Source organism: Amblyraja radiata, chromosome 6 (assembly GCF_010909765.2).
Source record: "Amblyraja radiata isolate CabotCenter1 chromosome 6, sAmbRad1.1.pri, whole genome shotgun sequence".
Classification (NCBI taxonomy): Eukaryota; Metazoa; Chordata; class Chondrichthyes; order Rajiformes; family Rajidae; genus Amblyraja; species Amblyraja radiata.
The window spans coordinates 85,402,202-85,428,239 of NC_045961.1; the positions used below are offsets into that span (position 1 = coordinate 85,402,202).

Here is a 26,038-nt window from a genome sequence, read left to right on the forward strand (position 1 = left end):
CATTTCTCAAGGCTGATGCTCCAAAGGGGGCCGCAGCCCTTGCACGGCCGTACGGAATCGAAGACCGGCAGATCGTGGCTTTAGGCAGAGCCTGCAGCTGAACTCGAGGTCCGGCGGATCGTGGCTGTGGAAGGAGCCCGCAGAACCAGACCCCCGCGGCCGAATGGGAGACTCGGCACATCACAGCGTGCAGGAGGAATTAGTCGACCTGGTTTCCTGCTCGTTAGACCACTGGCCTGGAAGGGGTAGGGGGAGGGCGCTGTACAGGGCTGTTCTCATTCGCCGAAGACCAGAGATCGGGAGGAAGGAGCCAGTGACGAGGAGTGAGGCCGGTCGGAGAGCAGAGGGCACCGGGCTCCGTCCTACAGTGCCCTCGTGGTCGGTTGCGGGAGGCAACCCCCCCCCCCCCCCCAGGGAACAAAGGTGGACGGGCGAGGAGAGGGACGTGGCGTCCAAGGAACAAGATGGTTGGATGCCTGCAACAGCGTCCTCGCAGTTATCCTCGCAGAAAAGATGGGCTAACATTTATCGTTAAAGAATAGTTAAAGGTGCACTTTAATGGTGGCTTCCATTAGTATATGACATTTACTAATAAACCATTACAAACCTGTGTGTAGAAACCGTTACTGAGGGAAGATATATTATTAAAGTAAATCTATGACCTTAATTACCTCTGCAGGCTGCTGAAGGTGTCGCCTTCATTGGACCTGACACACATGCCATTCAAGCCATGGGTGACAAGCTTCAAAGCAAGCTAATAGCCAAGAAGGCAAACGTCAACACCATCCCTGGTTATGATGGAGTGGTAAAGGTAAGAAAGCTGAACTCTTTGTTCAATTAGCCTCGCGTAGATACAGATCCATGTCATCCAGTTATCGAATAAACAGAATTATTGAGCACTGCAGGAGGCCATTCAGCCTGTCATGTCCAAATCAGTCCTTTGAACAAATTATCTATGTAGTCTAGCTTTTACGCTGTTTTCCTGTAGCATACAATGTATCGTTGAATTCTAAGCGTGTTTGAACATCTATACATCACTAAAGCTCTGATCTTGTTATCTTCCGGTTGCGCGGTCATTCTATTTGCGCAAAAACGTTACGCGATAGCGCTACGATTTTCTGCCAGCTTACTCGCCGTTCTCCTGCGCTGCGATTGCACCGTTTCGTTCCAATCAGTGGTCTAATGTAAACTTTAGCGAGGTTTAAAAATCTAAAAAACCACGCGTGCGCAGATCGATCTCCTCTCCTGCCATTCAGTGCCGCGTGGATTGGTATTTTCCCCTGTCACTCCGCGGGACGGTCCGCCCCTTCCTGCGCCATCGCATCTTTACTGGAGCGGTGGATGGCCGGCAGAGGTTTTCAACCGGACACAATTATCGGTGGGACTGGAAACGGCCCGGCACGCCCCGGGAAATGACACCAAACGGAAAGGACGAGGAGAATGACCAGCAACCAACCAACCAATATATATATATATATATATATATATATATCTCTCTCTCTCTCTCTCTCTCTCTCTCTCCCTCTCCCTCTCCCTCTCCCTCTCCCTCCCTCTCCCTCTCCCTCTCCCTCTCCCTCTCCCTCTCCCTCTCCCTCTCCCTCTCCCTCTCCCTCTCCCTCTCCCTCTCCCTCTCCCTCTCCCTCTCCCTCTCCCTCTCCCTCTCCCTCTCCCTCTCCCTCTCCCTCTCCCTCTCCCTCTCCCCCTCTCTCTCTCCCCCTCTCTCTCTCCACCCCTGCCTTCAGTGTTTTTGTTTGTGGGTCCAGAGGTGACTGGTGAGACCAATCCGGGCCCGGAAGGCTCGCCGCATATGGGACACAGTAGAAGCTGAAGTGGCTCGAGCCTTGCGTTTCCTCTGAGCTTCTTCTCAGCTGCACGCGCTCCTGTGGTGATCTTACTTCGTCCAGTTGGGCTGTACAGGTCCTGAAGTCATGACTTACATAGAAACATAGAAATTAGGTGCAGGAGTAGGCCATTCGGCCCTTCGAGCCTGCACCGCCATTCAATATGATCATGGCTGATCATCCAACTCAGTATCCCGTACCTGCTTTCTCTCCATACCCTCTGATCCCCTTAGCCACAAGGGCCACATCTAACTCCCTCTTACGCTTGACTTGGATTAAAGTGAGGGAGAGTTGCGCAAATTGTCAGCCTCACTCTCTCGTCCCAGCCTATCTGGATCCAGTGGCAAGACATAGTCAAGACGGCTGGCGATAGGTCAGGATGCAGTGGATGGCCAACAGTGTTCTGCGTGAACATTGTGCCCTAATTGCGCTACCACCCCGCACTACGTGACTTTGCAACACAGGAGCAGCGGCACAATGGTGCAGCGGTAGAGTCGCTGCCTCACAGAGCCAGAGGCCCGGGTTCCATCCTGACTACAGGTGCTGTCGGTACGGAGTTTGTACCTGCGTGGGTTTTCTCCAGGTGCTCTGGTTTCCTCCCACACTCCACGTTTCCAGGTTATTTGAATTTGTCCTGAGTGTGTGTAGGATAGTGCTAGTGCTTACGGGCATCGCCTCGATGGGCCGAAGGGCTTGTTTCCGTGCTGCATCTCTAAAGCTGCGCTAAATACCCTGCCGCACGGAACGTGTTAAGAGACACACACACACACATTACAATGGGTTTTACCCTAACAACTTGCACATCTTTTGGAATGTGGGAGGAAACTGGATCTCCTGAAGGAAACACACTCTGTCAAATGGAGATCAACCGCAGAGCACGGGAGGATAATGACCAGGCTGTTAAGGTAGTTATGGAGAGATGCAGGGAGATGAAAACGTGATTTTGGACGGTGTTTAGAATTAGGATGGTATATATATCTTCACCAGTGGCAGGAGATTCAGTAATCAGAAGTTACTGAAATAATATAATTGTCAAAAAACAGCTGGGATTGTGGACAAAATGATTTCACAAATTGCGGTTTATAATCAGCAAAGTAAATGTTGAAAGGACGGCAGAAACAAATTTAATTATAAGCTTTAAAAAATATTGGTTATTGAGAGAAAAATACGTACTAGTCCTTTGGTGACAAACTGGGAGTATGGGGAATATGGAATCAGGGTAATTAGAGAGTTCAGGTAAGAGGCATGGGCATGATGGGCTGAATGTGCTCTTGTAGTTTATATTACTACTCGACTAAGTGGGACCAGTTGGGTCCCAGTTACACGGGAGGCCTGGTCCCCCAACGCAACCCATTCCCCAATGCAATAGAAACATAGAAACATAGTAAATAGGTGCAGGAGTAGGCCATTCGGCCCTTCGAGCCTGCACCGCCATTCAATATGATCATGGCTGATCATCCAACTCAGTATCCTGTACCTGCCTTCTCTCCGTACCCCCTAATCCCTTTAGCCACAAGGGCCACATCCAACTCCCTCTTAAATATAGCCAATGAACTGGCCTCAACTACCTTCTGTGGCAGAGAATTCCAGAGATTCACCACTCTCTGTGTGAAAAATGTTTTCCTCATCTCGGTCCTAAAAGATTTCCCCCTTATCCTTAAACTGTGACCCCTTGTTCATGACTTCCCCAACATAGGGAACAATCTTCCTGCATCTAGCCTGTCCAACCCCTTAAGAATTTTGTAAGTTTCTATAAGATCCCCCCTCAATCTTCTAAATTCTAGCCAGTACAAACCGAGTCTATCCAGTCTTTCTTCATATGAAAGTCCTGACATCCCAGGAATCAGTCTGGTGAACCTTCTCTGTACTCCCTCTATGGCAAGAATGTCCTTCCTCAGATTAGGAGACCAAAACTGTACGCAATACTCCAGGTGTGGTCTCACCAGGACCCTGTACAACTGCAGTAGAACCTCCCTGCTCCTATACTCAAATCCTTTTGCTATAATAATAATAATAAATTTTATTTAATGGGCGCCTTTCATACATCTCAAGGACACCTTACATAGTAATCGGAATAAAAACATATAATCGGAATAAAACAAGTAATTAAAGACATCACAGTGACACAAATTAAAAACAGAATTCAATCCAAAAACAGAAAATCAAAAACACAGTGTGAAGAGAGAGCAGCGGCAACCAAATCGTGCCAGCGTCCACTCTCTCTTAACGGCAGCCATCTTGGACACAGACCTACAGGACTACAATTTGACAAAAAAATCATCCCCCCACAGTGGATAGCACTGTGGAGGAAGGCACAATGTCCAGTCCCCACCCCATGTTCACCCCAAAGTCAGGCCTATTGAGGCCACCGCAATTGCCTGTACGGAGGCCCGATATCCCTGGCCGTTCTCACCGGGTGGTCTTGCCCCGGCGTCGGGAGAGTCCTTTCGGCGGCTGGGCCACTTGGAACGGCCGCTTCTTGGTTGGAGCCCGCGGCTGCCGAAGCCGACAAGGCCGCGCCGGTTTGGCGCTCCCAGGCTCCAGATGAAAAAGTCGGCGCCCGCTCTCCGCACTGCCGTCTCTCCGCACGCCGTCTCTCCGCTCCGCAAACCCGCAGCCCGGAGATGTTGCTCACGGCGGTCCAGCTCGCCAGAGCTCCAGCGCGGCGACCCAGGCAAGGCATCGCCCGCTCCGCTCCGCTCCGCTCCAGCGCTCCAATGCTGTGTCGCCACCCAGGCCGAGGTGCTGGGTGGTTCCCGCCAAGAAACGGCGCTCCAAGCCCGCTGGTAGGCCACGAGGACCGGTCGACGGGCAGCCCGGAAAAAAGGCTGCCACACCGACCAGGTAGGGACCTATAAATAAAGTAACACCTACCCCCCCACATTAAAAGACCATATCCCCTACAAACAAAAAACAGGACTCACTAAAAACTATTTAAAAAAAAAAAACGAATTTAAGACGGACGGCTGCTGGCTAGCAGCCGTTCACCAAGATGGCTCCTCCTTTGCTATGAATGCTAACATACCATTCGCCTTCTTCACTGCCTGCTGCACCTGCATGCCTACTATTAATGAATGCTGTACCATGACACCCAGTCTCTTTGCATCTCCCCCTTTCCTAATCGGCCACCATTCAGATAATAGTCTACTTTCCTATTTTTGCCACCAAAGTGGATAACCTCACATTTATCCACATTATACTGCCTCTGCCATGCATTTGCCCACTCACCCAGCCTATCCAAGTCACCTTGCGGCCTCCTAGCATCCTCCTCACAGCTAACACTGCCCCCCAGCTTCGTGTCATCCGCAAATTTGGAGATGTTGCATTCAACTCCCTCGTCGAAATCATTAATATATATCGTAAATAGCTGGGGTCCCAGCACTGAGCCTTGTGGTACCCCACTAGTCATTGCCTGCCATTGTGAAAAGGACCCGTTTACTCCTACTCTTTGCTTCCTGTCTGCCAGCCAGTTCTCTATCCACATCAATACTGAACCCCCAATACCGTGTGCTTTAAGTTTGTATACTAATCTCTTATGTGGAACCTTGTCGAAAGCTTTCTGAAAGTCCAGATATAACACATCCACTGGTTCTTCCTTATCCACTCTACAAATCCTCGAAAAATTCTATAAGATTCGTCAGACATGATTTACCTTTCATAAATTCATGCTGACTTTGTCCAATGATTTCACCACTTTCCAAATGTGCTGCTATCCCATCTTTAATAACTGATTCTAGCAGTTTCCCCACTACCGACGTTAGACTAACTGGTCTATAATTCCCTGTTTTCTCTCTCTCTCCCTTTTTAAAAAGTGGGGTTACATTAGCTACCCTCCAATCCTCAGGAACTACTCCAGAATCTGAAGAGTTTTGAAAAATTATCACTAATGCATCCACTATTTCTGGGGCTACCTTAAGTACTCTGGGATGCAGCCTATCTGGCCCTGGGGATTTATCGGCCTTTAATCCATTCAATTTATCTAACACCACTTCCCGGCTAACCTGGATTTCACTCAGTTCCTCCATCTCATTTGAACCCCGGTCCCCTGCTATTTCCGGCAGATTATTTATGTCTTCCTTAGTGAAGACAGAACCAAAGTAGTTATTCAATTGGTCTGCCATGTCCTTGTTCCCCATGATCAATTCACCTGTTTCTGACTGCAAGGCACCTACATTTGTTTTAACTAATCTTTTTCTCTTCACATGTCTATAAAAGCTTTTGCAGTCAGTTTTTATGTTCCCTGCCAGTTTTCTTTAATAATCTATTTTCCCTTTCCTAATTAAGCCCTTCGTCCTCCTCTGCTGGACCGAATTTCTCCCAGTTCTCTGGTAGGCTGCTTTTTCTGGCTAATTTGTACGCTTCATCTTTTGTTTTGATACTATCCCTGATTTCCCTTGTTATCCACGGATGTACTACCTTCCCTGATTTATTCTTTTGCCAAACTGGGATGAACAATTGTTGTAGTTCATCCATGCAGTCTTTAAATGCCTTCCATTGCACATCCACCGTCAACCCATTAAGAATCAATCGCCAGTCTATCTTGGCCAATTCACGTCTCATACCCTCAAAGTTACCTTTATTTAAGTTCAGGACCCTTGTTTCTGAATTAACGATGTCACTCTCCATCCTAATGAAAAACTCAACCATATTATGGTCACTCTTGCCCAAGGGGCCACGCACAACAAGACTGCTAACTAACCCTTCCTCATTACTCAATACCCAATCTAGAATAGCCTGCTCTCTCGTTGGTTCCTCTACATGTTGGTTTAGAAAACTACCCCGCATACATTCCAAGAAATCCTCTTCCTCAGCACCCTTGCCAATTTGATTCACCCAATCTATATGTAGATTGAAGTCACCCAATCTATATGTAGATTGATTCACCCATTGAAGGCACGCATTTCTAATTTCTTGTTTGATGCCATCCCCAACTCCACTACTACTGTTAGGTGGCCTGTACACAACTCCCACTAGCGTTTTCTGCCCCTTAGTGTTTCGCAGCTCTACCCATATCGATTCCACATCCTCCAAGCTAATGTCCTTCCTTTCTATTGCGTTAATCTGCTCTCTAACCAGCAACGCTACCCCACCTCCTTTCCCTTTCTGTCTATCCCTCCTGAATATTGAATATCCCTGGATGTTCCGCTCCCAGCCTTAGTCACCCTGGAGCCATGTCTCCGTGATCCCAACTATATCATATATTCCACCACTCACTCATAGCCCCTAACTGTGCTGGCGCGGCTCATTTCCCCTCATCCCCGAGCACTCCCTCCCCCTCCTCTTCATGTGTGGGAGGGGGGTGTGTGTGGGTGGGGGGGGTGTGTGGGGGGGTGTGTGTGTGTGGGGGAGGGGTGTGGGGGGTTGAGGGGGCGAGGGGTGGTTTGTGGAGGCGGGAATATGTGGACAAGGACGTTGTGGGGGGTGGGGGGGGGGGGGGGGGCGTGTGGGGGGGGGGGAGGAACTAGTGAGGACCAGAGGGGTAGTGGCTGGAATTGGCGGTGCGATGGGGACTCACAGCGGGCACTGGTCATTGGTCGCTCTCCTTCGCCAGGATCAGTGTCTCCGCTTTCCGTTTGGCGACATCTCTGACTCCGGGGTGGGCTGGGTCTCTGACTCCAACTATGGGCCGGGCTGGGTCTCCCACGCTGGACTGTGCTGGGCAGGGTCTCTGACGCTGGGTTGCTTGGGGCTGGGCTGCTTGGGGTCCCTCCAATCATTGTGTCCGGTTGGAAACCTCCGCCGGCCTTCTTCAGCTCCAGTAAAGACGGGATGGCGCAGGAAGGGGCGGACCGTCCCGTTGAGTGATGGGAAGAGACTAATCCGCGCGGCGCTGAACGGCAGGAGAAGAGATCGATCTGCGCACGCGCGGTTTTAAAGATTTTTTAAACCTCGCTAACTTTTACGACATTCAAGCGATCGGAACAAAACGGTGCAATGCCAGCACAGGACAACATTGAGTGAACTGGTGAAATATCCTAGCACTATCGCGATTTTTATCAAAGAGAAAAAACGCACAAACTGGAAGATAACATGATCAGAGTTTTAGTTATGTATAGATAGCAGAGTCAAACTGGCATGTTGCAATGTTGAACTGTTGGTATGTCTTGCCAAAAGAGAAGTTTAATCCTTTACCTATGGTAAAATTTCTGCATTTCCTCTTGGATGTTTAACACATCAACACTTTTTCTGCCTATCTGGAGCTCATACAAACAAGTGAAACATTGCTTATTTAACCAGAATGTCAATGTAAAGTTGCAAATTAAAACTGTAAGGACAATGCAAAGTGTCTCCACTTAACTATAAATGGTGGTACAACATCAGCCTTTACTCTTCATGCATTGAGTTCAAGAGGCTCTAATTGTCTGCATTTGACTGGTTTAACACTTCCTGACAGAGTGGCTATTAAGGCAAAGTATTCTCGCATAACTGTCATCAGGTTGAACAAAGGCACTTGAAACTCAATGTGTGGAAACCACAAACATGCCTAAATTACTCCTTTGATTCTTTCTTTGGTTCTTTCTGCTAAAAATGATGGACGGTATTTCGTTTTTGTGGAACCAAAGGTAGCTGGTGAGTTTAGTGAGCCCAGGACTTATTAAAACAAATTTTGTTTTACCCTGAAGATAATTATTCTTTGGAAAAAATGCCATTTAACAATCACGGCTATTGTAAAAACATAAGATCTTAAACAGATACTCCTTTCAGATTTGCTTTGAGCTTAACAAGCGCTGATTTGTGGAGCAGACAAACTAATGAAAGGAAATTAAATTTTTTGCCAACTTCCCCACCCCCACCCCACGCTTCCTTGCTGCTGCTTCATATATATTCAATATATGTTTTTATAAAGGATTTTCAGTTTTGGTCCTATGCAATGTTTACTTTTGCTTTACAGATTATTTTGTCAAAGACTAATAATCATCAGCTATTATCTAGTTGTTAAAGGATAGTGTGCGCTCAGCTTTAAAAACTATCGAGTTTCATTTTAATGTTTCATAAGTCAACCCCTGTAGCTTGAGCCACATATACCAGTTGGTGGTTCCCAGACATTACTCTCTTCCATGATCCTTTCCAACTTTTTGCTGCTCTGGTGGGTTTTTTTCTTCCTAATAAAAATGCAATCCAGAATTTCCTTCAGAAATGTGCAAAACCCAGTTAATAAAGACAGAAACACTTTGTCTAGAATGTTAGAGTTCTCGTTTTTTTTTTCCATTTAATATTGAAGCAACGCAAGAATACAGTTGTATTTTTTGTTTTCATACCCCTGTGGTGAGCAAACAATTAAAAAAAACAAGATTTTATGCAGTTAATATGGATTTTTATTTTGCTGCTTTCTTATAATGGTTATGTAATTTTACGTAGATGTTAATATTCGACCAAAATGAGAACATGAAAGCAAGAGACTGTTTTAGGGGTGGGATGTGTTGGAAGGTGGGTGGGGGGGGAGGAAAACAATTAAATTGCTGACGTGCAAACCAGCAGTATGCCAACTTGGTCGTATGGACAAGGTGGGCCGAAGGGCCTGTTTCCATGCTGTACAGCTCTATAAATTCATGACTGATAATGGCTTCAAGTATGATTTCTCGTCTGAATTTATTTGTCTTTAATGACTGAGACTCTTCGGGACCCTATAAACACATGGGTTAGTTATAACCGTGGATAGTTCTCTCCCCCTACTGTCAGTTAAAAGGACTACACAGTATTTGCAGATGTTAAAATTGTTAAAAACTTAAATAGTCAGATAATGGAAAGACTGATTTACATTTTATAACTACGACCTATTAAAATTTGATATTTTTCAATCTGAAAAATTATATCTTTGCTAAAGTTACTGTCATTTATTTCCTTAGTTTACTGTATTCATTAGAATTGAAATCAGAAATCTGTTGTTTGTACAAAATTAGAAGGAACTATTAAACTGAATGCACAAATGATCTCATAAATATTAAAAAATAATATTTTCACTCCTACCACCCCAAAATAAGAACAACAGGAGAAGGTTTGTCTCCAATTATGGAATTAAATTTGTTTTCTTTTGAACTAGATGGCAGAGGGGTTTTGTAAACTTATCCTAAAGTCTGTCAGTAGTGCATTATGTGTGCTTTGGGAAGAAAGGACAGAGGTGACCAAGATTAATGCTGTTCATATTTTCTTCTCTCACAGAATGCTGATGAAGCTGTCAAAATTGCCAGAGAAATAGGTAAAATACTCGTTTTTATCAACATGCCACTATTTTATTGTTAGATTATGTAAGCAACACATTGTATTCTGAGCCATCCGGCGTCTATGGGGAATGGAGCGGTGGTGGCGCATGCTTTACACTGTAACTATATTTTAGTGCTAAACAATGGTAATGTAAAATACAGCAAAATTAAATTAAATGACTGCACTCACTAATACATGAAATGCCAAATTTTCAGAGGATGTTACTGTTAATCAGACTACAACTACACTACTCTTATTTATGAATGTAAATAATCTGAAACTATCTTTTCGTACCTATTTTACATAACACTTGAAATAAAATTGCATAATCAAGCAGTTGCTTAATATGCTGTGAAATATTTGCTGGTTCCATGAGAATTTTAGATACAAATTCTGGATAAACAAGAGTTTACTGTATGTAACTATGAATGTGTGTGTATAACATATCTATTACAATTACTGTCAAGAAGTTTAGTGATATAATCTTGGAGAAGGATAAATGGAATGGAGAAACACATGTGAAAGATTTGTTCCGTTATTTTCTTTTGTTGAGTAAACCTTTTAATTATTCAATATAATTTTATCTGTATTTTTTCTTGCTTACTTTGTTGTTACTGTCTTTTCTTTCCTCAATCTGTCTCCAGCAGAGAGACATTACTTCTGGTCTGACAGAGCAACCTTAAGGTTCTCCTTTGTAACTGGTCACGAGACGATTTGAAAGAATTGTCCAGGGTGACCTGTTGGCAGCCTTGCTCTCCCCCATCAAAAATAAACATGCATTTGCATGCAGATTTGCTATCTTATCATGTAAAATTCCTGTTCACTTGACAAGAGGCTAATAACACTATAATATCAACTGGATTCATTATTGTATAATGGAAACACCCATTCATCCCAACAGGTCTGTGCCAGTGGCTATGTTCCATCTGAACCGTCACCCAACCATCTTCAGCTCACCCTGTCAAGAAGTCCTATTTATTTCGCCTTTGTGAATTCCATTCTCTCTCATTTCTTTTCTCGATTTCCCCTTAAATGCACATAGTTACAAAGTACAAAGATGTCATTCATTTTGCTATTCTTTAATAATTTAAGCCAGAACTAACATTTCTTTTTGTCCCTTGTTTGTTCTATTTTTTTTAATGACTATTTTCTTTGAGTGGGATGAGGAAAGAGTCTGACAATAATCAATGTAACTGCAGTGAGCCTAATGTACATGGAATAATTCTGCAAAGTTTCACCATGTTATATTACTGAAGTTGACATATTGACTTTGCGATGTGGCTCTTGATGAAAGTAGCAACAACGCACAGGAAAGCATGTGAAGGTTGTTTTCAGCGAACCAGTTGCCTTGAGCATTGTTGGGCATATGGTCAGCTGTCACGCTCACGTGATCAAAGTGAAAACATATCTAATTGTTTCCTGCTGCTAGGGTATCCCGTCATGATCAAGGCTTCAGCAGGAGGTGGTGGGAAAGGCATGAGAATGGCCTGGGACGATAACGAGACCAGGTAAGGCCATGGTCAGAAACAATAAGAATCCCAATGTGAACTCATTGAAGTTATATTATGCGTTACCATTTTCGTACTGGCAATGATGAAAAGTGAAAGTTTGGATTGCAGAACTTTTTGTTGACCTAGAGGTGTAAGTGTTGGAAGCACTGGCTGAGGCAGACAGTCAGCGTAAACAGAGCACGGCAGGCCAGTTGTTTTTGTTTCATTTGCTTGAGAGGGTGCTGCTAAAGCAAACAACCAGTGATGCCCCGTTTGTTTGCTAGATTCATTGGAATGTCATTCACTCCTCTTTGCTACTGTTTACGTAGACCCACTTGGAGCCAGATGCTCCATTTGTGATACCTGGCCCTCTCTAATCCTAGGGAGAAGTGTGAAAAATAGGAGGAGGCAACACCTATCTTGTGAGGAGGAATGCAAACACTGCAACCAAACCAACACCATTTGTGCTCATTATCTAATATGTGGCAAACTAGTTGGTGCCAGACCAAATTAAATTAATCACTAAGTGATTTAAATTTTTTTCAAACTAATATATAACTTTTGCCATCAAATGAACTATACATTTTAGTTGATTATAAAAGTGTTTTATCTACACCAGTCTGAAGAAGAGTCTCGAACCAAAACATCTCCTATTCCTTTTCTCCAGAGATACTGCCTGTATCTCCAGAGATACTGAGATAATCCAGAATTTTGTGTCTATTTTCATAGTGATGTAAATACTCTGCATATCTTTCATTCATTGATCTTTATCTCTGCACATCACAGTCTATATCTCTCGTTTCCCTTATTCCGACCCGAAACGTCTCCCATTCCTTCTCTCCAGAGATGCTGCCTGTCCCGCTGAGTTACTCCAGCTTTTTGTGTCTAACATGACGTACTTCTTGGGTAACGAAGCTGAGGGGAGGAATGTGCACACATTCTCGCTGTCCAAGCACGATGTGAGGAGGGCTCTGACACGGGTGAACACGAGGAAAGCTGCAGGCCCCGATGGCATCTCTGGGCGAGTACTCAAGTCCTGTGCTACGCAGCTAGCTATGGTGCTCACTACAATATTCAACCTCTCCCTGGACAAGTCTGTGGTCCCTGCCTGCTTCAAAAAATCCATAATTGTACCGGTACCAAAAAATGCCTCCACAGCCTGTCTGAATGACTACCATCCGGTGGCCCTCACCTCGGTAGTCATGAAATGCTTTGAGAGGCTGGTCAAGAAACACATCTGTGCCTTCCTCCCTTGCAACATGGACCCGTTACAATTCGCAAACCGTCCGAACAGATCCACGGACGATGCGGTCTTCCAGGTTTTGCACACCACTCTCTCTCATCTTGACAGCCAGAAGGGGGGCTACGTGAGGATGCTGTTCATAGACTTCAGTTCAGCCTTCAACACGATAGTCCCCACCAGACTGCCCGGGAAGCTAATGGAATTGGGGCTCAACACCTCCCTGTGTGCCTGGGCCCTGGACTTTCTCACCGCTAGGCCCCAGGTAGTCAAGATGGGAGGGAATACATCGAAGTCCCTCACCCTGAGCACAGGATCGCCCCAAGGTTGCGTCCTCAGCCCCCTAGTCTACTCTCTGTACACACATGACTGTGTGGCTAGGTTCAGCTCCAACTCAATAATCAAGTTTGCTGATGACACTGTAGTGGTGAGCCTGATCTCAGACAACGATGAGAAGGCCTACCGGGAGGAGGTGGTTGATCTGGCACTCTGGTGTCAGGACAACAGCTTCTTCTTGAACATAAAAAAAACGAAGGAGCTGATCGTGGACTTTAGGAGGGCACATCATCCGAGGACGTACACACCATTGAGGATAAATGGGGATTCTGTGGATAGGGTGAGCTGTTTTGAATACCTGGTAGTCCACATCTCTGAGGATATGACATGGACATCACACGCTGCAGCACTCATGAGTAAGGCAAGGCAGCGCCTTTACCACCTCAGGCAATTGAGGAAATTCAGATTGTCTCCGAGGATCCTCCAGTGCTTCTACTCAGCGGCTGTGGAAAGCATCTTGTCCAGAAATATTACAATCTGGTTTGGGAATTGCTCTGCCCAGAACAAGAAGGCTCTGCAGAGAGTAGTGTGTTCGGCCGAACGCACTATGGGAACTTCACTCGCCCCTCTGCAGGAACTATACATCAGGAGGTGCAAGTCCAAAGCCAATAAGATCATGGGAGACCCCTTCCACCCCTGCAACGGACTGTTCCAGTTGCTACGGTCAGGCCTCTGTTGCCATGTTGTGAGAACGGAGAGGTTGAGAAGGAGTTTCTTCCCAGAGGCCATTAGGACTGTAAACTCCTATCTCACCAGGGACTAACTTTACTGTACCACTCTACTGCTTTTAAAAAAAAAAAAATGTTTTTCCCTTTTTCCTTCCGCCCACAATATTTAATGTGTAAAAGAATATGTGATTCTGTACCATTCTGTTTGTAGTTTGTTTGGTTGTTTGTTTGTTATTTTGCACAAAGTCCGCGAGCATTGCCACTTTTCATTTCACTGCACATCTCGTATGTGTATGTGACGAATAGACTTGACTTGAATTGACAGCAACTTTCAAACCTTTTAGGTTTAGGTGTAGGTTTATTATTGTCACATGTACTGAGGTACAGTAAAACACTTTGTTTTGCATGATATCCCAATAGATCAGATATATTATACAAATAATTAGGTCAGACTCAAGTAGAACATTGTAGTGCCCATAATGGAGTGGTGATTCAGACAGTACCCTAGCTCAGTGGCGGACTGGGTCTAAAAATATTAGTTGCCAGGAGACAAAGGGGGCCCACTTGATATAGGGGCCCACTTGATATAGGGGCCCACTTGATATAGGGGCCCACTTCATCAGGGGCCCACTTGTCATCGCGCAAGCTGACACCCTGGCCAGTCCGCCACTGCCCTAGATTATGGATAACAGAGGGGAAAAAACTGTTCCTGAGTTTGGTGGTGCACGCTTTCAAGCTTCTATACTCACTGCTGGACAGGAACAGGGAGATGAAAGGGTTTGGACAAGTCTTTGCTTGTGATGGCTGCAGCATGAAGTGTAGATAGAATCAATAGTGGGAAATCTGGTCTGGACTGGACTGCATCTCCAACTCTCTGCAATTTCTTGCGATCTTGAGCAGAATTCTCTCCAAATCAAGCTGTGATGAAACCCAACAGTGTGCTTTCTATAGGTACACAAAATTGCTGGAGGAACTCAGCGGGTGCAGCAGCATCTATGGAGCGAAGGAAATAGGCGACGTCTCGGGCCGAAACCCTTCTTCAGACAAAGTGTGCTTTCTATGGTGCATCTGTCATTGGAGACATGCCGAATTTCCTTAGTCTTCTCAGGAAGTAGAGGCATTGGTATGCCTTCTTAGCTGTCGTATCAATGTGGTTGTTCCGTGACAAATCATTGGTCATATTAATGCCAAGGAATGTGGAGCTCTCAACCATCTCGACTTCAACACTGTTGATGCTGATTGGGGCGTGTACTCCACTACGCTTCCTGAAGTTAATTAGCTACTTCGTCTTGCTGACTGAGAGAAGGATTAGGAGTGCAGCACGATTGGCAGCCCTGCCAACAGTCTGTCTGTTTCTTAGTTTTATTTTTTTATTTTTAGTGTGTGTTAAAAGTCTGTGTAAATGTTCTCCGGTTTGTTTTATGTGGGGAGGGGGAAACTTTTTTTCAGTTTCTTACCTTGTCGGAGATGCGATTGTTTTCTGGGTCACATCTCCGGTCGCTCTGCTGGAGATGGAGATGGAGGCCTCCACGGACTGACTTTGTGCCCCACCGCGGGGCGTGGACTTAACATCGGAGCCGATCCCTTGCCTGGGATTGCTCCAACAGCGGCCTGCAGACTTACCGTCAATGGCTCGCAGTCTTGGGAGAGGCTAGTCGGGAGCTCCAACGATGCAGAGGTTCGACCAGCCCCGGCCCAGGTTCCGATCATCGGCGCGGGGGAGCTGACATCCCCCCGATTCAGGAGCTGATTGCACTGATGCGGAGGGTCCGACCGCCGGCTACGGGAGTCAAGATCGTCCCGTCAACGGAAGACTCGAGGCCCCCGACCACGGGAGAGATTTGAACCTTTTTTCGTCTTCCATCACAGTGAGGAATGTAAGGAGTCAATGTGGTGGATGTTTATGTTAAAATGTATTCATTGCTCTTTATTTGTATGACTGACTTGGCAAATGAAATTCCTCGTATGTTGCAAAACATACTTGGCTAATAAAGTATTATTGTGATTGTGATTATTGTCAGGGTACCATGTTACTAAATTCTCCATCCTGTACTCATCGTTGTTTGTGATTTGGCCCACCACAATTGTGTCAGCTGCAAACTTGTAGCTAGAGTTAGAGCCAAATGTGACTGTACAGTTATGAGTGCTATTTAGCCCATCTGCCTCAAAACCTTCCTGTCAAAATGTCTTTTAAACATTGTAATTGTATCTGCCTCAACCGCTTCTTCTGGCAGCTCATTCCATTAACCCAACATTCTCTGATAAAGTTGCCTTTCAGATCGCTCTTAAATCTTTTCTCCCTCAACTTAAACCAAGTCCTCTAGTTTTAAGGGCCTGTCCCACTAGCATGCGATAGCATGCATCTAGCGCGACCAAACGTGGTCGCTTGAGGCGGACGGCCTCGCGGGGCCGGTCCCACTTCGATCGCCGGAGGCGTGTGGAGTTGTGCGGGGCTGGTCCCGACATCGCGCGGGGCTCCAAAAATCTTGCACTGTCCGAAAATCCCGCGCGACAATGGCCTGTCGGCCCGCAGGCGCATTGAGGGCGTACGCAGTGTCTTGACATCGTACGCAGCGTCTAGACGGCGTACGCCTAGCGCGTGGCGTTGCGCGATGGCGTCACCGCCGTGCGACGTCCAAATTCAGTCGGCCGCCTCCTGCCCAGCTGATTGGTGAGTATGATGTCGGGACCAGCCCCGCACAACTCCACACGCCTCTGCGGTTCGAAGTGGGACCGGCCCCGCGAGGCCGTACGCCTCAAGCGACCAAGTTTGGTCTTGCTAGACGCATGTAATCGCATGCTGGTGGGACAGGCCCTTTAGACTTCTCATTGGGGTAAAAGGACGATGATCATAGATACCATATCTATGATCCTCCTGTTTTATAAACCTCCATTATGCCACCCCTCAGCCTCTTAAACTACAGGGAAAACAGTCTAAGCAAATCCATTTTTTTTAATAACTCAAGACTTCCATTTTCTCCCCCAATAAGGAATCAGCCAACTGAGAAAAGGCAACACCAGGGAAATATCTTTATGTGCTTCATGCACAGAATATCGGTATTAAAATGGTTGCCTATTTAGAGTTACAGGCCTGTCCCACTTAGGTGATTTTTTTAGCGACTGCCGGCGACTGTCACAATCGTAGCAGGTCGCCGAAAAGGCGGCGACTGGAACCCCCCCCCTACGACAATGTCTATCACAAGCTACGACAAGCTACCGACAACTGGCGACCTATCAGGACGTCCACACCTACGACAACCTACGACCACACAACCAAAGTCAACCTACCTCCACCCGTGACAAGCTACGACCCGCAATAGACAATAGGTGCAGGAGTAGGCCCTTCGAGTCAGCACCGCCATTCAATGTGATCATGGCTGATCATCCGTAATCAGTACCCCATTCCTGCCTTCTCCCCATATCCCCTGACTCTGCTATTTTTAAGAGCCCTATCTAGCTCTCTCTTGAAAGTATCCAGAGAACCGGCCTCCACCGCCCTCTGAGGCAGAGAATTCCACAGACTCATAACTCTCTGTGTGAAGAAGTATTTCCTCATCTCCATTCTAAATGGCTTACCCCTTTTTCTTAAACTGTGGCCCCTGGTTCTGGACTCCCCCAACATCGGAAACATGTCTCCTGCCTCTAGCGTGTCCAAACCCTTAATAAACTTATATGTTTCAATAAGATCCCCTCTCATACAAGCCCAGCTGCTCCATTCTCTCAGAGTGTACAAGCCCAGCCGCTCCATTCTATCAGCATATGACAGTCCCGCCATCACGAGAATTAACCTTGTAAACCTTCGCTGCCCTCCCTCAATAGCAAGAATGTTCTTCCTCAAATTAGGGGACCAAAACTGCACACAATACTCCAGGTGTGGTCTCACTAGGGCCCTATACAAATGCAGAAGGACCTCTTTGCTCCTATACTCAACTCCTCTTGTTCTGAAGGCCAACATGCTATTCACTTTCTTCACTGCCTGCTGTACCTACATGCTTACTTTCATTGACTGATGAATACGGACCCACAGATCCCGTTGTACTTCCCCTTTTCCCAACTTGACACCATTTAGATAATAATTTGCCTTCCTGTTTTTGCTACCAAAGTGGATAACCTCACATTTATCCACATTAAACTGCATCTGCCCACTCACTCAACTGCATTCTCATAGCACCTTCCTCACAGTTCACACTGCCACCCAGCTTTGTGTCATCTGTAAATTTGCTAATGTTACTTTGAATCCCTTCATCTAAATCATTGATGTATATTGTAAATAGCTGCGGTCCCAGCACCGAGCCTTGCAGTACCCCACTAGTCACTGCCTGCCATTTTGAAAGGGACCTGTTAATCCCCACTCTTTGTTTCCTGTCTGCCAACCAATTTTCTATCCATGTCAGCACAGTATCCGCAATACCATGAGCCCTAATTGTGCCCACTAATCTCCTATGTGGGACCTTATCAAATGCTTTCTGAAAGTCCAGGTTTACTACATCCACTGGCTCTCCCTTGTCCATTTGCCTAGTTACATCCTCAAAAAATTCCAGAAGATTATTCAAGCATGATTTCCACTTCATAAATCCATGCTGGCTCGGACCGATCCTGTTAGTGCTATCCAAATGTGTCGCTATTTCATCTTTTATAATTGACTCCAGCATCTTCCCCACCACCGATATCAGAATAACTGGTCTATAATTCCCTGTTTTTTCTCCCCCGCCTTTCTTAAACAGTGGGATAACATTAGTTACCCACGAATCCACAGGAACTGATCCTGAACCTGTCTGCGACAACTGAAGACAATTGAAGACAATTCAGTCGCCGGTACCTGTCGCCGGTTGACGTAGGTTGACGTAGGTAGTCGCCAATGGAATTCACCGTAGTCAGCACCTGGCGACAACCTGCGACATCCTACGACAGGAGAAGACAGGAGAAGCCCACAGTCGCTGAAAAGTTTTGAACATTTCAAAATCCAGCGGCGACCAGAAAAACGTTACGCCTCTTTAGGCGACTTGAGGAGACTACTCACGACCATACAGGTGTCACGCCGCGACCATGTGGCGACAGCCTAGTCGCCTGTAGTTGCCAAAACAATTGCCTAAGTGGGACAGGGGCTTTAGAGAATTTTTGCCAGCTGAATATTCTCTGAATAGTGTTTCTCCTGCCAAAAGCAAATATCTTTCATTTACACTTTCTAACTGTCTGTTAGAAACTCATTTTTTCATTTCCCCTGAAATATTTCACAGAAAATTCACTGAGAATTGAGTCTACCCACTCTGCATTATCAGCAAGACAGTGGTATCCTTGCCAAAACGTGGGACCCAGAATTGATAACATTGCCCAGCATTAGGCCTACCCAGTGTAACAATTTCCCCTTGCACCTACAAAGATAAGCAAGCTGTTGCTGATGAATATTTTATGCGCTTAGATAACTTATTGGATAAATGTTTCTTGATATTTATCTGGTGAATTTTAACAAGGTTGGAATGCTGTCTGTCATCAAACTGAAATGAAGCTTGTATATTTGAGGAAATAACCCTTACTGCTCTCCTTTCTGTCATTCAGTGGCTTGAGGTCCTCTTTTAGAGCAATATTGCAGTAGACAGTCTATTGTACAAAATCAAAGGGAGAAGAAATGGAACTTGACTGAAACTAGAAATTCTAATAACAGCTAGATAATTTCTCCAGAAAAATACAGTGACTGGAAGATGGTTCCGCACAAACTATATGCATAAATGAATCTCTCACATGCAAGCTGAGTGGTGGTCTGACATGATGGGTATTACTCAATCATATCCACTCTGGTTTGGAATAGCAAAAGCAGTCACACAGCATGGAAATAGGTCCTTCAGCACAAGATGCCATGTCTACACAAGTCCCACCTGCCCACGTTAGGCCCATAATCCTCTGAACCTTTCCTATCAATGCACCAAAAGCCAAAAGCCAAAGTTGTTATTGACCTTCCTCAAATACTTCCTCTGGCAGCTTGTTCCATATACCCACAATCTTCTGTGTGGAAAATGCTATTGGGTTAATATTGTGTTAATGTATTTTATTCAACATTTGTTACTTTAATATCATCCATAGTTTGTAGATTGTGGTGAGATAAAGTTGTGGAATTAACGTCTCGAATCACACCTATATTTTTCCATTTAATTAATTTAATGTGAGTCATTTTATTTCAAACCACCAAATGAAGAACTGACTAGGTCACCACATTCTTGCTCCCTGTTGATCAAGTCAATGGTAACATTCTACATCTGGGTTCCTGATCATTTCAAATTTTCATCATTTCACCGACGATGGTTTGCCTCCAGCAATTGATGTCCTAAGCAGTAAAATTTTCTTTCTAAACCCCAAATTCTCTCTTCTTTAAGATGTGCTTAAAACGTTCCTCTTTGAATTAATTTCTATGTCTCGGTGTCAAATTTTGTTTGATAAGTCATGCCTGTTAACCCTCAGTGGTTGTTTGACTATGCTAAAGACAATACATTTAATATACCGTGCATGATGTGTATACTTAGTTTGCGACTTAATCCTTTTCCAGTTCATCACCTGAAAAGTTGTGGTAAAAGTATCCTCAATAATTCCGTGCAGAGCATGTCCTTAATGCAGAGGTGGTGCATTTTATTTGATCAATTTACCTAACATCCTGAGAATCTGATATTTATCCGATCATAGTATAAACATTAAGCATCTGACACTCCCAATTTGCTGGTTACTGATTGGCATTTCTTGGAGCTATAACCTTATTGAACTGGATGGGCAGAATAAATAATAACATTAATATTATCCTTTTGTGGACCTTGCATATCTTTATGGTCTACTTTTTGATTTTTCACTCTGAATGGTCCTTGCAATATTTCCTACAGTTGATTTTTTCAGGTGCTCCTGTTCTAGTTTATTTTACTTTTATTTCCTTCCTACAATTTTTACTGCACACTATTTTTGTCACTGCCCTTTTTTTTGCACGACCCAGTTCCTCCAGTGGAAACGTCAGTCCTTCAGTCTTCTGTACCGTGTTCACTGATGAGCAATTGACTCGGGCTTACTGCTAACTTGTTTGCACTTTCCGTACTGCTGCATGAATGTTCCTTTCTTAAGAAAGAAGAGGAAATTAGAGTGTACAGAAGCCCTTCTATATTCTCAAGATGTCCTAAAGTGCTTTAAGGTTAATTAATTACTTGCTCAAGTGTGGTCTTTCAAAGGACAGCCAATTTTCAAGTCCTTAAGATTGACCGGAACAGATGTCTGCAGGGTGACATTTCCCTTCAGATATTGCAATCGCTTATTATTTCATTGAAATGTCGTTCTGCTTTTCCCAGTTAAGTGCTGCAGTGGGATCTGACCTGTAATCCCCAGCATAATAAGGGAGCCAAGTGGTTCTTTGCCAATTGAGATCCTACTTGGAACAATTACATTTTATGCAACTGGAAGAGGCTAAGTTCCTTGCCGAGAAATCTGAAACAAATCCCCATCTCGACCATAGCCACAGGAGCAGGGAAGGGCTTTACTGACCCTTATGTGCATTTTTATTTTCCATTAGGTTAAAGCTGATCTGTAGATTATATTGCACTTACCAGCAATTGACTCTATAACCCTTCACTTGCTACCAAGCATCAGTTAATCCTAGTTTAAAATTTTTCAATTGAAACCATTCTCCAGAGCTTTTTGTCGGGGACGTTTCCGAGTAAAACATTAGTAGTGATGACAGATGGCACAATGGGCTCAGTGTTCGGCTGGCAACCGGAAGGTAGCTGGTTCGAATCCCGCTTGGAGTGCATACTGTCGTTGTGTCCTTGGGCAAGACACTTCACCCACCTTTGCCTGTGTGTGTCCTTGGGCAAGACACTTCAACCACCTTTGCCTGTGTGTGTGAATGTAATTATGTGAAGCACTTTGGGGTCAATGCAAGTTGACTAAAAATGTGCTATATAAATAAATAAATAAAATAAAGAATTTAATTTAGTGATCTTTAAAGCAACCACTAGTGGCCAAGTCAATGGATATTTTTACGGCAGAGATTGACACATTCTTGATTAGTTAGGGTGTATGAAGAGAAGGCAGGAGGATGTGGCTGAGAGGAAAAGAGATCTGCGTGATTGAATGGCGATGTAGACTTGATGTTCTGAATGGCCTAATCCTGCTCCTGTAACTAATGAAATTATGAACATTGCCCATAGTGGCTTGAAGTCAGTGGTATTGAATATTAAAAATGAAGGTTAATGTGCAGCAGCCATTAAATATGTACGTTTAGCACGTGACTGAGGACGAATTTATGTTCCACTGGCTTTTGGTGTGGTGAAGAAGAACTTCCTGATATCTTCCATGGACAGTGTCACAACAAAATGCAGATGCTGGAATATGGAGCACAAAACAAACTGCTTGCGGAATGTGGTAGGTCAAGCAGCATCTGTGGAGGTGAAGGAATGGTCGACATTTCAGCTCGAGACCCTGCACCAGAACTGAGAGTGCAGATGGAAGATAGCCAGTATAGTTGAAAGGGAGGGATGAGCTGGAAGCTAATAGATTATATATGTACCGTATGTAGGTATGGTACCATACTGTACAGAACCTACCGTATGAACCTACCTATACAAGGATGAGTCGCACCCTGGCCACTCCCTCTTTCCCCTCTCCCATCAGGCAAAAGGTATAGAAGTGTGAAAACGCACACCACCAGATTCAGGGACATTTTCTTCCCAGCTGTTATCAGGCAACTGAATCATCCTACCACAACCAGAGAGCAGTGCTGAACTACTATCTACCTCTTTGGTGATGCTAGGACTGAATGTAATCATGTATTGTCTTTCTGATGACTGGTTAGCACCTAACAAAAGCTTTTCACTGTACCTCGGTACACGTGACAATAAACTAAACTAAACAGAACATGTTGGGCAGACTGAATTAGGTGGGGGAAGGAAGGGGTGTGTATTGGGACATCGGCTGGAAACCAGGTGGGAGAGGGCAGGGGGAGGGTTAGAGACAGAGCCTTAGGGCGATAGGAGGAATCAGATTAGGAAGGTGTGATGAGTAGATGGACATTGCTTCTCTCGTAACCTAACCCGTCTTTACAGGTGAGGCTGAGTTTTGCATGCATCTCCTCTAACATGATCTATTACATTCAATGGTTGCAATGTGGCATCCTCTACATTGATGAGACCATGTATATACCAGATGATCAATTTGCAGAGTAATAGTGCTATATCCGCATTAGCTCTCTTGAGATCCTGTTTGCTTTATCATTTCAAATCCTCTCCCCATTCCCATACAGACCTAACCGTCCATGACTGCCAGGGTGAGGCCAAATGTAAAATAAGAAGAACAGCACCTTATATTGCACTTGGGTAGCCAACAACGTGAGCATTGAATTTTCTAATTTCTGGTCATCCACACCCCTTGTCTTCCTTTCCCACTCCTGCTGGTCCACTCAGGGTCACTCTCTCTTTGTCACCTTTTCCATCCCACTTCTCCTCCCCTTGTCGGACTTCGCATCTGACCTCACCAGCTTCCATGTGAGAAAGTTGTAAAAATAAATAAAACATTGCTGCTAATGAGAGTCCCTTAACTATTGAATTAAATAATTAATCAATCTATTGGTCAGTGAGTGGTAATTATGTCCATTGTTAAATATCTCAACATACTTCACAAGATGGTTAGCAAACAAACTTCTGCATTGAACCACACAAAGAGATATCAAGGTGACTGAAACGTTGATTGAAAAGTGATGTTTTAAGGAGCATCTTAAAGGAGCAAAGAGGGGGAAGAGGTATAAGGAGGGAATTTCAGAATTTAAGATCGAGGCAGCTGAAGCTGTTACTGCCAATGCAGGAGCAATTAAATTGGAAAACTTACAGAACTTTAATGGTGAAAAGATGTTGCAGTACAGTTGAATGTATTGGGACGTAATGGGTGAGAATTCTAACATGTAACTGTTTCATATCAAAATACCCCATTTGGATTTGCAAGCACAGGGGTATGAATGAAGGAATCGTAACACATTTTCTAGTATTACAATACAATTATTATTGCAAAAAGCAATAATATTTTCATCTTTCCCAAAATTGCACTACAGGTGCACAACCTTTTATCCGAAAGCCTTGGGACCAGACACTTCTCGGATTTCGGAATTTTTCGGATTTCCGAATGGAAGATTTTTAGCGTAGATTAGGTAGGAAGCGCGGGCGGCTTGAAAAGTCTGGAGCGGCTGCCTCCTCCCCGGAGACCGGGGAATCATTGTAAATCATTGCTTAAATGTTAGTCAGTTAGTTTGGAGGGATTTTATGTGGTGGGGGGGGTGAAGGGGGAAACTTTAATTCTTAGTCCCCTACCCGGTCGGAGAGGCGGGGAGCGGGCAATGCCTTACCGGGTCGCCGTGCAATAAGCTCCGGAGCGCTGTGGCCGCCGACTCCCAACATCGCGGAGCTGGGGGCTGCGGGCTGTGGCTTAACGTATAGAGCAGATTAATGTTTAAATTTAAAATGTGGAAGAAACATTCTGAAGTACTGAAATTAAACATAAGCTTCAAATATATAAATCTGGTATGTATTAGCATTGTGGTGTGCCTGTGGTTTTATTTTTACCTCTTAAATTAATCAGTTAAGGATTAATATCAAATAGTTCCCTAAACATTCTAGCTTAAAAAAAAAGAAAAGCATTAGCATCATTTAGAGGCATTCATCTGGAAATGTGGTTCCAGTTGAATTGCATTTGTGGTTGAGTGTTACTCAACTGTTTGATTCAAATGTTTGTGGGCAGGTTTGAGTGAGGATTAGAGAATAAATGATGATGAATGAGCAATGCTTACCCATATCCAGCTCGATTCTCATTCATTAATACTAGTGACTCTTGTCTGTACTATTGAACAAAGGAAAATAGACACCAAAAGCCTGGATCAAGCATTAAATTATTTATTGAAATGCGCATTAAACAATTCGGTACTGTGGATATTGATATGGGCTATCAAAAAAAATATGCTTCTTGACTTCCATTTTAAGAAGCAAGTTAAATCAATACACTATTTTAATTTTATTTAGTAAAAGGGAGATTTATCCCACAGATAGATGTTCAAATCATTTCCAGTTTCAGGACACCGTGAGTGACTCACAGTCAATTACATAAATATGACGCAGGAAATATGACAGCCATTTTACTGTATAGCAATCTCCATAAGCAGCACTGTGATATTGGTAATATCATCTGCTTTAGTAATATTGACTGAGGGATACAAATATGTCTGGACATTGGAGAGAATGTTCCTTCTCTTCAAATGGTATCATGGGATCTGAGAGAGAGTCAAGAGTGTTTTATTGTCATATGTCCCAGATTGAACAATGAAATTCTTACTTGCAGCAGCGCAACAGAATATGTAAACATAGTACACTGTAAACAACTTTGTACAGAAAATGCTTCAATTTGACATCACAGTGGAAAAATAGCAACTCTGGTCACCGAACACCCTCTTGGCACTGGCGTATCAGCCCATATTTTGTGCTCTCTTTTTCTGGAGTGGGATTTGAATCAGGGCAACCCTCGTCGAGTGGTGCCGACATGAGTTGCAGCAATTTCCTGCAGCACAGTTGAAGTCAGAGATATCAAGGATCATAACACCCGAGCATCTGCTGATTTAGTTCAGTTTTTTTTTGTTTAGAGATACAGCAAGGAACCAGGCCCTTCGGCACACCGAGACTGCACCGAGCAGAGCCCCGCACAGCGGCAATTTATATTTATACCATGCCAATTATCCTACAAACTGTACGTCGTTGGAGTGTGGGAGAAAACTGAGGATCTCGGAGAAAACCCAAGCGGTCACAGGGAGAACGTACAAACACCGTACAGACAGCATTCGTAGTCGGGATCGAACCCGGGTCTCTGGCGCTGTAAGCGCTATACGGCAGCAACTCTACTACTGCGCCACTGTGCCGTCCCATTTGTAAGATCTAAGTTGCATACTGAGTCTGCAGGGAGATTGAAATTAATTTTATTAAACTTTGGGTGTCGGAGAAGCAAAAGGAGATAAATGCAGAACTTCCAGAAATCTTCTCAATTGGAAGCACCAGATTTGCTGCTATGCTGCTTGAATCTCAATGGCATTGTCAATTTGGCATACAGATACATATCCAGTATTGTAACGTATAAAGCATATCATTGATGATATGTTTGTTTTTACATTTAACCAATGAATATTCTATAACCGAAAATAAATAAAACCAGTGGAGTTGTACGTGTAATGATTTTTAAAATTAATTCAAAATGCGAAAGTATGAACTA

General features: G+C 44.5%; 1 protein-coding gene across 1 annotated transcript in view; it reads left to right on the top strand.

Moving 5' to 3' along the window:
- pcca (propionyl-CoA carboxylase subunit alpha) overlaps window positions 1-26,038 on the top strand; it is a 437,485-nt gene that overhangs the window by 155,584 nt on the left and 255,863 nt on the right. Inside the window, exons 7-9 of the mRNA XM_033023091.1 lie at window positions 680-811; window positions 10,002-10,038; window positions 11,473-11,551. Of these exons, the coding sequence (XP_032878982.1) occupies window positions 680-811; window positions 10,002-10,038; window positions 11,473-11,551 (248 nt within the window). The remainder of the gene's footprint in view (window positions 1-679; window positions 812-10,001; window positions 10,039-11,472; window positions 11,552-26,038) is intronic.